The sequence below is a fragment of the Perissodus microlepis genome, chromosome 17 (assembly GCF_051167445.1).
Source record: "Perissodus microlepis isolate ML-2025 ecotype Zambia chromosome 17, ASM5116744v1, whole genome shotgun sequence".
NCBI lineage: Eukaryota > Metazoa > Chordata > Actinopteri > Cichliformes > Cichlidae > Perissodus > Perissodus microlepis.
In genome coordinates this window covers 31,962,090-31,975,466 of record NC_140477.1, presented here as the reverse complement: position 1 = coordinate 31,975,466, position 13,377 = coordinate 31,962,090, and the positions used below count along the sequence as shown (strand labels likewise).

General features: G+C 42.1%; 1 protein-coding gene across 4 annotated transcripts in view; it reads left to right on the top strand.

The window, feature by feature from the left end:
• The window catches only part of kank4 (KN motif and ankyrin repeat domains 4), an 83,710-nt gene that overhangs the window by 59,491 nt on the left and 10,842 nt on the right, over positions 1-13,377 (top strand). For all 4 annotated transcript variants that reach the window (XM_084909136.1, XM_084909138.1, XM_084909137.1 and 1 more), the window contains exons 2-5: positions 2,809-2,882; positions 3,465-6,905; positions 10,063-10,156; positions 12,831-13,115. In XM_084909136.1, coding sequence (XP_084765262.1) covers positions 2,864-2,882; positions 3,465-6,905; positions 10,063-10,156; positions 12,831-13,115 — 3,839 coding nt within the window. In that variant the 5' untranslated portion in view covers positions 2,809-2,863. The remainder of the gene's footprint in view (positions 1-2,808; positions 2,883-3,464; positions 6,906-10,062; positions 10,157-12,830; positions 13,116-13,377) is intronic.

Sequence of the window (13,377 nt, the reverse complement as noted above, 5' to 3'; positions counted from 1 at the left end):
GTCACCGTGGGCTTTCAGTATTTAATTACTAGTCTAACCTGGGTAATCTTCTAGTTATGCTGAAATAACAGTGCATGCAATTTAGAAACATATGCATTTAACACTATAGACTGATTGTTATGTCTTATCACTCATGCTAATCATCCACAGTACACTGCTTAATGTAACACGATCCTTCTGTTGCTCTGAGACCTTCATTAAACACACACACACACATTAGAAATGACTTTAATTAAAAGAGGAAACTTTAAACAAAAGTCCTGTAACTTCCACATTAGGGAAGGTCAGGAAGAATGTCTCATTTGGGAAAACTATAGCAGTTCTTTTTCCCCCCCACATTTACCCTGCTCATCCCATCTTGTCAAACCTATCTGTCATTTTGAAGCTTTTGTTTTTCTCCTCTCTCTTGTCCCTGCTCCATTTTCTCCCATTCTACCTCTGTCTTCGGTAATGATCTAATTAAGGCGGGTTTTGTTGCCTGCCCACTGTGTGTAATTGCCACTGGGGTGTGCCTGTACTTCGCTCTGCAATTACCAGCATCATTCTTTTGCTCCCGAATCAGCTAATTAAGCCTTATGGACAGCGAGGTGATTGTAGCCACATTGAGCGTCACGAGGAGTCAGGAATGCCCGTTCTCTTGTCTCACTCCTGGGACACACAGAAATAGTGGATTTGCAGTGGTTGCCATGGTAGCCATCGCCCTGTCAGATCGTGTGCAGCGACTGTCAGTCAGATGATCAGTGTTTCTCTTTGTGTGTCTGTGTTTATCTGTTCATCTGTAACTGAGACAACAACTTTGCTCTAGGTCACCTCTTCTTTTCATTATTAAGGCGCAGTCTGCACAGGAGGGGACAGGAGGCCAAACAGAGCTTGTCACAGCTCCTGTTTAGGTCCCTGGGTGGACTGGCTGTCATTTTGATTGATTATATTGCCATCTCATGTAATGCTTGCCTTGCAGTATGTCCTCACTCAGCACTGCCTGACACATTTTTCCCACAAACTAGACCACGAACTTACTTCAAAATAATCTCAGAACTTTGTGGTGCAAACATTTGATTTAATTTGGTGCATGGTTGCTTGAAAATGTGATCAAAAATGACAAGTGGTTAGTCAGTAGTGAGATTCTTCATCCGGGTGCCTTTTTTTTTTTAATGTTCTCATCCACACGTCAAAGAAGTCATCACAAATGGGGAAACTACCTCTTAGAAGACAGCGTTTCCATATTCCCTCTAGACTTTTATCTTCTTTGAATCTAAATACAGCATCAAAACAAGAAAAATGGCTTTCACTGTTGCACCGTTGTATCCATCGAATCAGCTGTCTGCAGTGACTTGAAACTGAGTGCTAGAGGTATTATAGAATACAGAGCATCAGTGAGGAGTGTAAAACACTCATCTGTAGTATTCATATACTACACATATGGTTGTGGAACTCCTAAAAATAATGAAAATGCTCATTTAAGCCTCTTAGCTACCTCAGGTGTCGACGTTTGAACTCCAGTGCTTATTAAAGCACAGCCTCGGGCACTTATGTGCTATATGTCTCATACATAGCAGGTATCCTCTACAGTGCCATAAATTTGCATGGAAATTGCGTGAATAATGTGTGCCTATTTTCTAAATAGCCTTAGAGCTGATATTTGGCTGCTCATGCAGCTGCTCGTGTTCATTTAATATGGATTTGAACTGTGCAACTCACTCAAAGTTGGGCAAATTGCCGTTATTTTTACTGTGAGTATTGGATATTTTATTAGAAGCTTTTAGTCCTTAAAAGTTTTGACTCCACATTCTGAATTGTTTTCCCTCTCACATAGGTCTACTGTGCAATAAACTAATTAAAAAAAAAAAAAAGTCATAGCATCTCTGGTTTATTGGCTTCTCCATGTGGAACAAATTATGCAAACATTTGTGAGCTTGTCCTTGGTTGTGCTGACCTAAGTGGATCCTAAAGGTTGACGAAAGGCGAATTTAAGCTAATGGGTACAGCGGCACTGCAATTAACTGCAATGTGCTACTAATTTTTGCTTTTTCTTGGCAGACCTAAATGTTTTTCGTCTTCAGTGGGGTACCCAAGACTGTACAATATGTGACTGCATATTTATTTTTAAACATACAATGTGCATCCATTTATCATTTTCCTAATAAAAATAAACTAATGAGGCACAGTAGTTCAATTCAGTTTTATTTAGATAGCACCAAATCAGTTGCTTCAAGGTGTTTTCTATTTTAAGGTGAAGATCCTGCAATAATAGAGAGAAACCCCAAAAATCAGGGGATCCCCATGAGCAAGCACCTGGCGACTGTGGAAAGGAAAAAACCCTTTTTGACAATAAGAAATCTTCAGCATAACCAGGCTCAGGGAGGCGCAGCCATCCAACCTTAGAGTGAGGGGAGGAAGACAAGATAACAGATACACTGTGGAGAGCCAGAGTTGAAATATAACAGTTGTGTGTATTAAGTCTGCCTGTTTCATATATAAAAAAAAATATCATATCTATAAGAAATTGTTTTGTCTTATTTTGGTGGCTTCACTAAATCAGTGAAAACATATTACGAGAATCTTGGAAAGCAATAACTTCACTGTGAAACATTTTCTGGTCCTTTATCTGCAGAGATCACATGCTTTTGTCTTGGTTTGTTTTGTTTGATTTAACAGAACTGCCATTTTCTTGATATTGAAAAAAGTCCAAAGGCATGATGTAAATGCCATAAATTTACTCTTGCAGAATTTGGTTCTATTTGCATAATAATAGTGGGCGATATTTCAGTTTCTCATGTTTCTCTCTCATTTCTGCTTTTTTTCTCCCAGGCTGTTAGCTCCTACTCTAGCAAACACAAGTAGATGACTGAGAACTCGGCCTCCCATGATGGACAAGAAAAGTGGTGAGTGTCGCCAAGCCTGTAGTTAAACAAGCAATCCTCTTTGCTTCTAACATGTGCAGCAACCTTTTTTAACAACTGTGAGAAGCTTAATAAGTCAGACTCTATTTTTTGCTTTTATTCCAATATATAATCTAGTTCATGACATAAAAGGTGACATTTTTATCTCGCCGTTCCTTTCATGTGGCCAAAAACAGCTATGGGCTTATTTCCTTCAGGTGATAACCACCCCGTCTCATACTGCATTCATAAGTTGACACAGCATGAGCAGCATTTTACATGCTGATTAGTTTGTTTTGGCGCAATCACTGCATGATAATTACTTCCCAGTAAGTGATCAGGTTTTACATAATGAAGCACTGTGTGTTCGGCACAGTACAGCCTGCTTGCACGAGGGGGTGAAAAGAATTAATAATGCTGATGATGTGTGATTTGGTTCATGTTCTTATTGTAAACTAATTGCACATGTTTAGTTCTTTCATATCGGATACTACAGTATTACTATGACTAGTCACTGAAGTATGAAAATAAGCACCAACTAATGACTTATTTCATTAATGAATCATTTGATGTTAATTCTTACAGCCAATGGCTTTCAGTCCAAGGCCAGTGAGGGTGGTGTTCAAAGGAAGCAGCTGCCCTACTCAGTGGAGACTCCCTATGGCTTCCACCTGGATCTTGATTTCCTCAAGTATGTTGATGATATTGAAAAAGGCAACACAATCAAAAGGGTCCACATTCAGCGCAGGGTAAAGGGCCCACCTAAATTCAGCACTCTGCCTAGAAATTTTAGTCTTCCTGGGCATGGAGTAAGGCCTCCCCCAAAGGAAAAGGACAGTACTTGGTCTGGGACGTCTACCCTGGGTCCCAAGCCTAAATCACGAGTGACAGAGGTTCAACAGATCTTTGACTTTCGAGCAAATGAAGGCGTGATTTCCAGCCAGAGCAGCAGGGGGACCACGAGTCAAGGAACTGGCTATGTTTCAACTAAACCCAAAGATGAAGTAGGCGCGGGGGCTCGCGGTGCTGAAGACAAAACTGGCGGGATTCAGATTCAGAGTCGTCCAAATCTGCTCAGAGCATCGAGCATGCCCATCACGCTACAGCAGCGTAAGAGTTCAGATTCAAGCAGTCCTGACCGTACCTTGGGAACACCAGAAAACGGCTCAACAGAGAACATTTTCCGGGCTTCACCAGACCTAACAGAAAGACGCTGTGTTCCCCAAGATCGAGCAGGTCTTCACCAGCAGATTACTGTTGCACTGAAGCGGGTCAGAGAGCTAGAGGAACAGGTCAAAACCATCCCAGAACTGAAAGCTCAGATCTGCTCTTTGAGGGAGGAGCGGGAGCAGCTGCTTCTTCAGCTACAAGCACAAGCCAAGGCCCAGGCTTCCAAATTATCTGCTACAGTACCAACAGGCTACGATCCTAGGACAAATAATCAATCGCAAGGACAGAGACCTTCACAGGAGATGAAGTTAGTCCTAAAGACTCAACCCACTGGACGTTTAGAAGACACAAGTCTTGGGCCATCAAACCAAGCTGCAGGGAAGGAGAAACAAGGTGAGACAGAGAAAACTAACGTGTTACTATCTGAAGTGGAGAGCTCGGCACAAGGGGAAAGTAGCATGTCGTCAGCACAAGAAGTGGAGAGACAATCACTGCAGCTGGACATACCTGACAAACAAAAAGAAACAGAGAGTCCACTGGGACAGACAGTGCAAAAACTGCCACGAGACATTTCAGGGGAGGAATTACTATCTATCACAGTGGCTTTAAAAGAAACAGAGACTGCAGCAAAAGAAGGAAAACCAAAGGATCCAGATGATATGCAGAAGTTGCAGGAGAAGCTAACAGTACTAGAGGCTAAACTTATTCAGGCTAGCCAGGAGCTAGAGAGCACTAATGCTCTTTTGAAACAGCAAATAGAGGAGAACAAGCTTAAAGAGGAGAGAATACTACAACTGAGTGAGGGAACGAGAGTGGAGGTTTGCACCGCACATGAACGTCCAAGAAGAGAGAGCATTGACACAGGGACAGTGACAGAAAGGATAGATTTTACCCACCAAGAAACAGAGACAGAATCGCCTGGTACTGTAGATCAGGGGACAGACACTGAAAAAATCTGCATTGAAGTGTGCATACCAAAACAAGAGACTAAAAGTACAGATCAAGGACCAGTGACGGGAAAAGCTGACACGCATGACCAGGAGACAGAGATGGAGGCGGCGATAACAGTGACAAGTCCACCGAGGCCCAGAGCCAACAGCATGGAACGAGGCACACTAACCGAGAGCATCATCACCCTGGATCAGATGACCGAGACCCCCGTGGCCGAAAGGGTAAACCAAGTCACAGAAACAGAAGGCGAGATGGTGACGGACCATCCTCACAGACCGAGGGCCAGCAGTGTTGACAGAGGGACAGAGACAGAAAGGGTGGGCACTGTGGACAGAGTGACAGAGACAGAGGTAGCCCAGAGAGCAGACCAGCAGACTGAGACAGAGATGGAGAGACGTCATGACAACAACCCAGCCAGAGGTGTAGAAGCAGAGAGTCAAGTGAGTGAGAACACAGGCAGCCAAAGAGACGTGGTGAGCGAAAGAACAGAAGACAGGGAAACATACGAAAGAATTCAAAGAGAGAGTGAACGTTTAGTTGCTGAGGTTTTATCAGAAAGCTCAGCGGCAGCTGTAGAAAGCATAAAAACTTTAGATGTTGTTAGGAAGAATGAAGAGTGCGCCAGTTCGGCTGCTAAAGCAGGAGAAAATAAGATTAAAGTGAGTTCTGAAAAAGATGACTCAGAAACAAAAGAAATTACAGAAGTGGTTGAAACAAGACCAGCTGCCCCTGAGACTACAGAGAAGAAAGAAACAGGAGCCGGGGAGGTTATGTCTGCAGCAGTCAAAGAAACTGTAGCCGCTGACACTGTTGCAGTAACTGAGGGGAATTCAGCTGTGAAGACAGCAGCTCCTGTAAGACCACAAAGAGGCAGGAAACCCTCAGTGGAGCAAACTCAGCCGTCACCTCCTCAACTTCAGGTGGTGCCTGTGCGTCCTCGTAGGGGATCCAGTGAAACTCAGACCCAGCCGCAGACAAAAACCCAGCCCCAGGTGCAGGAACAGAGTGCAGCTCAGCTTGAAGCTCGGTCCCCAGAACAGCTCTCTGAAACACAGGTAAAACATCAAACACCGTCTATGCCTCAGGTTGAGGACCACACTATAGCAAAGAAACCTCCTGGAGGGTCTGGAGAGAAGCAGTCTGAATCTCGGCTTCAGTCTGAGACTCAGGCCGTGTCTCCGGGCTCTAGTGAAGTCCAAGTCAGGCCTAAATCAATACAAGCCCAATCTCAAACTTCTGCACCTCGGCGGGACTCAAAAGAGCTGAAAGCACCGCAGAGGGTGTCTGGTGCATCACACACTCCTAGACGGGGATCGGGAGAAGCCCAGACCCAACCACCTCGCCAAGCGTCAAGCGATGCTCAAACTCAACCTCAGGGTTCACGTAGAAGCTCCAGTGAGGCTCAGGCCCCTCCGAAAGATGCCAGTGAGACACAGTCACTGCGCAAAGGCTCCAGTGAAGCAGCTCAGCGCCGTGGCTCAAGCGAAGCCCAGGGTTCACGTCGCGACGCCGGGGAGGCCCAGCCTCCTCGAAGAGGCTCCAGCGAATCACCAACATCGCCTGCAGCTTTGGGTCAAGTTGTAACTCGGATAACGGGGCTGCTAGGAGAGCAGTGGGCACATCTCGGAAGCAGCTCTGGCACTCAGCCAACAGCCAGCCAGCAGGAGAGCGTGAGCACACAGAAAAAGACGACAGGGAAAAGAGCAGAGGCTGGAAAGGCAACGTCAGCCAAGCCAGCGGGGAAAGCAGCCCCAGCAGCAGCAGCGACAGGGAAACCAGCGGGGAAACCTGGTACTTCCAAAATGAGCTCCATTCAGAGCCAACTGGTCAGCTCCCTCAGTGTCCTCTCTGCCTTCTACTCCCCAAGCCAGAAAGCGGCTGCTGCCAGCAAACAGCAAGAACAAGGTAGGCCCGTGGTTCATCTGTCTGATAGCTGCTCACCTATTTGTATTAGCTAAAGCCATTTCTCTCTTATAGTCACTGAATAGATCCCTTCAAGGAGCATAATGATGCATTAGCCATGCCGCTTCATTACAACATGTCCCTTATGATCTATAATCGTCATGAAGTATTATAAATGTGTACAGCTCATTAGCCTGAAACATTGACTTCTCTCCCTAAAAAGAACTCCTGCAAAAACAGCCAAACATTTTCAGTGTGGTTAGACAAACATCCATGGTTTCACTTGTATAGGCGCATCTTAGCCCTGCATACCAGCAAACTCTTACAAATGGTGTGTTCACAGCACAGATTTTTTTTCATTGCAACTTGAAACCACACTGCTCCCATTCAATTACTGGGAACATTATACTCAAGTTGATATGCTGTCAAATTATCACTTCTCCTGCTTCTATGAATAGTACTGTACTACAAAAGTACTACAAAAGTTTTAGTGTGCCTTAGTCATGAGATTAGATGCCGTAATAGGATCGCGATAGAAATAAATGACATTGCTTAACTTATTTTAAGGTTAATATCTTGAAATTGATGTGCCTTTTCTTTCTGGAGAGCACAGGCATTGTTAATATAAGACATATTACGCAGAGCACAAAATACACTGAGCACTGTTGCTACAGTAAATGTCAGTTTTACTCTGAAGTGCGGAGTGGAGGAGGGGTGAGGGATGGGGAGCTGGGAATAGGCATTTTTTTCTGTTATATACAAGAGTGGAAAAAAGCACACATTACTAAAAACTGTCAAAATGACATGGTTCAGTGACCTTCAACAGCACACGTACACATTTCTTGTTCCCCACAATATATGCAAAGACAGAATCACACAGCAAAGTTCACACGTGTGGTTAAGCATCTGTTTACAGTACACAGTCGAATGGATCCTTAAGCACCGGTCGTCACACATATATCAAACAGATGACGCCTCTCTCTTCCCTCCCCTGATATGTCTCTCCTGTTTCTGGTCATGGTACTCACTCGCTCAACTATCACACACATATTTTATTTTCAAAGTTCATCTACAGTTCAGTGCCGGGAGCACAGTGTGGTACAGGAGTGTTTTTAAGTCTGGTTTGAGATGTGCGTATTTCAGACCCATTTCTGAGGTGCCTATGGCTGATGTGAAGTTTCCCAGTGTGGCCTTTTAAACGTCTTATCATCTTCTGTGTGTGTTAAAAAGAAACGCCTACTGCTGCATTGAGGAATTCACTCATTCTAGTCAATCTGTGCCTTGAGTGAAACTTTGGAGAAATATCTCTGACAAAGCGAAGGAGGGTTAAATCACACAACTAATTTATTTATTAGGAATTAGGAAAAGGATATTTTCAAATTTCAAGTATGTTTCTAACCCTCCTCTCCATGTTGCTGTCTCCTGGGAGGTACTAGATCTAAAAGCATCATTCTTCTTAGATGGTGGTCCCTGGGAATTTTTTTTAAACTGGTATTTTTTGGCTCAAAGCTACGGTCTTGTGTCCTTGCATAAAACATTACAGATACTCTGCACCATGTCTGCTGTCACGCACAACTGAAACAGCTATACTGGGCTCACAGCCAAAGGGAGACAGCATAAGAGCCCACACAGAATCAATTCCTGGGCAGTTACATACATAAATGGGCCTGGCAGAGTCAAGGTGTATAGTCTTGACCTGTATATATTTCCATGGAGAATACTTCGAGGCCTTAGTGTGTACTTGGAAAGTTAAATCTAATTAAAAACTGAAGTATGTGCTTTAGATTTCAGTTCAGCAGTCTTAATTGTTGTCTTTGTATAGAGTATAGCAAATGGGGCTCTAGCTTTTCTGCTCTGTGTTAACACAAGCTTTCCACATCATTTGATTGGCTGTACTTACTCGTTGTTTTTTTCCCAATATCTTCCAGGCTCAAAATCACTGACATTCACATACAGACACAAGAGCACACAGAAACAAGCAGAGAGACATACTTTTAACATTAGCCCAAAGAAATACAGTCGCCGTTTGCAAACTGTTGTTGTCTGTTACCTAATGAGATAAAAGTCAATAACAATGTAAATGTAAGTGTACTATGTGCAAATGTAAATATAAACAAAATACAATGATTTACAAATCTCATCAACCCATATTTTATTCATAATGGGATGTAGAAATCATATCAAATGAAACATTATTAGCTCATTTTGAATTTGATAGCAGTAACGTGTCAAAAAAGTTCAGGTAGGTGCAACAAATGGCTGGAAAAGTAAGTGGTACTAAAAAAAAAGAGCTAGAGGAGCATTTTGGGACTAAAGTTTATAATAAGCTTGTGTGTAACATGATTGGGTATAAAAAGAGCATCGCAGAGAGGCAACATTTTACCGGTTTGCAAAAAAATTGCATCTATAAATTGGAGAATGATTTCAGAATAATGTTCCTCAATGCTAAATTGCAAAGACATCATCTACGGTGCAAAAGATTCTGCAAATTTGGAGAAATCTCTGTGCGCACGGGACAAGGCTCAAAATATTGTTTGCTTGATACTTGTGATTGAGGTGGCAGACCTGATTTCCATGATTCTGTCATGGAAATCAGTGCATGGGCTCAGGGACACTTCTAGAAATCTTTGTGAACACAGTTCATGAAGCCATACGCAAATGTAGGTTAAAACTTAAGAAAGCTGTGAACGTGAATCAGAAACATCAGCATCTTCTCTGGGCCAAAGGTCATTTAAAATGTAATGAGGAAAAGTGGAAAACTGTTCTGTATGATGATGATCAGATGATTTAAAATGTGAAATAAAGGATACCGCCTCCTCCATACTAAAGAAGAAATGGACCTTTGGGCTCATTATCAGTACTTAGCTCAAAAACCTGCATCACTGATGTTATGGGGCTGTATTTATTCTAACTCAGTCAATGATTCTAACCATAAGCCTGTAAAGGTGACAGATCTTAAAACACTGAGACACTGTGAAGTCCTCTGACTCATATCACACTATTTAGTTGTGAGGATGTTTCAAATCACTTGAACTTGAACACACACACAAAATACACATGCACACACCCAAATTCCACAGAAACCCTATTAATTTTTACTTCCCTCATTTTTATTTTTCATCTTCCCCTCTGCCTCTCGCTCTGTCCTCCTCTTCACTAGGTCTCAAATCCATCATGAAGAAAAATGGTGCAGCAGGCAAGCAGGGGAACAAGGGAGCCAAGAAAAACCTGAAGTTTGTGGGGGTGAATGGAGGGTAAAATCTTCTTTTTAGTCATCGTCCAATCTCTTTGTGATTTATATCTTTGTGTGGGCTGAAATGTGTTTTGTGCACTTATATTTTCATGCTTTTGTCAGTCTTCATCCTTATAGGAAAAATAATGTGTTGCCACTTCTGATTAATGTAAAAAATCCCCTTTTATCTTGATTTAGTTCATTAAAAGTATTTGTTATTAGGTTTGATGTGTTACTGTATGCAAAGGGGCTTCAAGTTTGATGGATTACCCACAAATTTCTTTTTCAATGTTGTGGGTAATCCACATAACCATACATTATGTGAAAAAATTCAGAAAGAGCAAAAGATACAGGATTGTCTGAGAAATTTGATTTGATGTTATTTGATTTCTTCATCTTTGTGTGTAGAAATCCACAGGCGACAGTTTGGATTTTCATGCACCTGTATTTCAGGCTACATGTGGTCCATTCACAACAAACACTCTTTTCATTCAAGACAAAAAACTGTCTGTGCAGCAGTGTTAATCTTAATCTTTTGTCATTTAGCCATGTATGCGTCAGCTTTGTCACTGTTTTAAACTTGGATATTAAGCTGTACTTCAGACATCTGCTTCTTGCTGTTTGTCAGGCTCACTAAAGACACGTTGTCCTGAATCTGACCTTGCTGCTGCTTCTGCTGGTGCTAATATGCCTGCATTAATGTGTGTTTAGATTATGTGATATGCATGCATAGTTTCTGTTGATGGCACCTAGGTGATTGTGCTAGCGTGCTTATGTCAGCATTTGCTGATGCTGGTTGCAGTGTGTGTGTGTGTGTGTGTGTTTATGAATTTAAAGTATGGGGATGGCAGTGGTTCTCAGTTTTTTTCTGGCATGGCTCGCACAGTGCAATTTTCTGTTATTAAATCTAAGAAAGGAATTGTATTTTAGTGAAATAAAACTCAGGAGCAGTTCAGTAATTCAGTAAAGTGGTTTTTCTGTCTCAATTATATAACTTCACTATACTTAAATGTTCTTCAGGCTTTATTGACCTGAAAAATTCTTCATAAAGAATATCTTTACGGTGTCATCTTTGAGATGCTTTGCCGGCTTTGTTGTGCTGCTGCTCAAGTGGTTAGCTGCTTCAGGAGAGGCTTCTTGTCTAAGCTGCTGTGCTGGTATCAGTAATATTGCAAAGGGGTATTTATTGTGTTAGCAATTTTTTAGCATCGATTAGCATCCGCATATCCTGTTCTTTAAACAACTAAACTAACTTTATCTAAACTACTGGAAAAGGGAAAAAAGTACCACTGTGTTTTCAAAGTTTTGTTATTGAGAAGATAAGTATTGGTTCTGGTGATTTACCTACTAATGAGGTAGACAATCACAAAGCAGGAAAAGCAGGAAAACTACAAGATATGAGAAAACTAACCTTCAAAGTAAAATTTGGGCACAAAGACTTGCTATAAAGTTGCATTTGTTCTTAGGTCATGCTTACAGCATTATTTCAGATCCTGTTGTGGTCGTTTACAGTATTTCTCATCACTTACGTAAAAAGTTTCTGTTTTAAATTCCTGGTTATTTTAATCTCCTGCATATGACGGAAATGGCTGCCATGCATAGCATTTGTTTTATTCCCGTGTTCCTGCTCTTACATTCCTGGGCTTCACTGTTTTATGACCTGCTCACCTTTGCAGTGTTTTTGCAGACTGTTGTGGTGTAGTCCATTCCTTCCTCCCTTCAACACAATGATCTGCAAACATACCCACATTCAGAAGAACACGTAACAGATTTTTTATGGTATTGCAAGAATCTATTCCTTATAAACTTGGACTAATATGTTTAATAAATGAGATTATATAAAACGTTTTGACATCTAGTGTACATCTCTTTTGGTTTCATTTCAACCTCTATAAATATTTGACCATTTCCATGTTCCGCCCACCCAATCCTGAAATATGCAGATGTTATTTATAATGAGGCAAACATGTCAGGCAACAATATTTTCTCTGACTATCTTTAGGCTTCTGCCCACAGCAGGAAGTGGTCTGCTGTTCATACTTCTTCTCTTTGTATAGTCTAACCTATCTCTGCTCTCCCTTGAGCTCCTCTGGAATCTCGAGAATGCTGTGGCCTCTGAACGTCTCTTGTGGTGTCTCAGTTTGTCTCTGTGTGTCTACAAGAAGTCTGAATCAGTGGTATTCAGTATAACCTTATCTGATCACTGGCCTTACAGAGGTGACTTGATGATGCGCCCCAGTAATCACACTTATATACATGCTACTCCAGCAGCCTCCGCAGCATATCGTTAGCCTTTTCTCAACGAACAAGGTTGTACGTTGTTCAAGGCTGCTTATGTTTGTGCTCAAACATGTCTGTGGCTTTTTATGTATGTTTAAATTATGTTTATGTTAGGATATGAGGGCAAGGCTGCACAAGGCAAACATCTTTTTCATCTCACTTGTGAAGTCTAGAGGGGAATAACCTGTTAGTATTTACCCTGTCTTGCCTGGAGCTGACTTAACATTGACTTAATATTAGTTTTACCTGCTTAGACATTTCCTTAGTGATGCTGCTAGTGCTGCACAAACTTGGATGGCTTGGATGGATTTTTATATTTGGAGAGTGTGGGAAAGCTTTAGCTTGTGGAATGATTTGAATGATTTCTGTGGAGCTGTTATAGAATCTGCCGTCTTCTTTATTATGTTCTCTTTAAGATATGAGACGACATCCAGTGAAGAGTCCAGTGGAGATGAGAAGTCAAAGGTGGAGGTAGAAGAGGAAGATAGCTCAGAACCAGAAGTGGAGAAGGAGCCTGAGAAGGAGCCTGAGAAGGAGCCTGAGAAGGAGCCTGAGAAGCAGCCAGAGGAGGGAGCAGAAGCCCAGAGAAAAGATACAGAGGTCCCAACTGAGGGAGGAGGTGCTGTGGCTCAAGAGGAGACTGAAAGAGGTCTGCTGGATCCAGAAAGTAGCCAGGAGCTCCTGGAAGGGCAGGCTGGAGGGTGAGACCGACAGCAGAGCTTAAATTATAATCTTGGGTTACCGTGTTGCACTTTATGTGTTTCTCATAAATGTAACTGAGGATTGGGTCTGCTATGATACCAAATGGTTTCTCCATGAACTGCTTTTTGGTATTATTTTACAAATATAGAACAAAAATAACCACATTTGCAGAATTTGCTAGAAGCAGTGTTGGGTTGATACTCAAAAAAGTTGTTGCACTTGTTACTTGTTACACTACTCATTACTTTTTTGCAATGACCA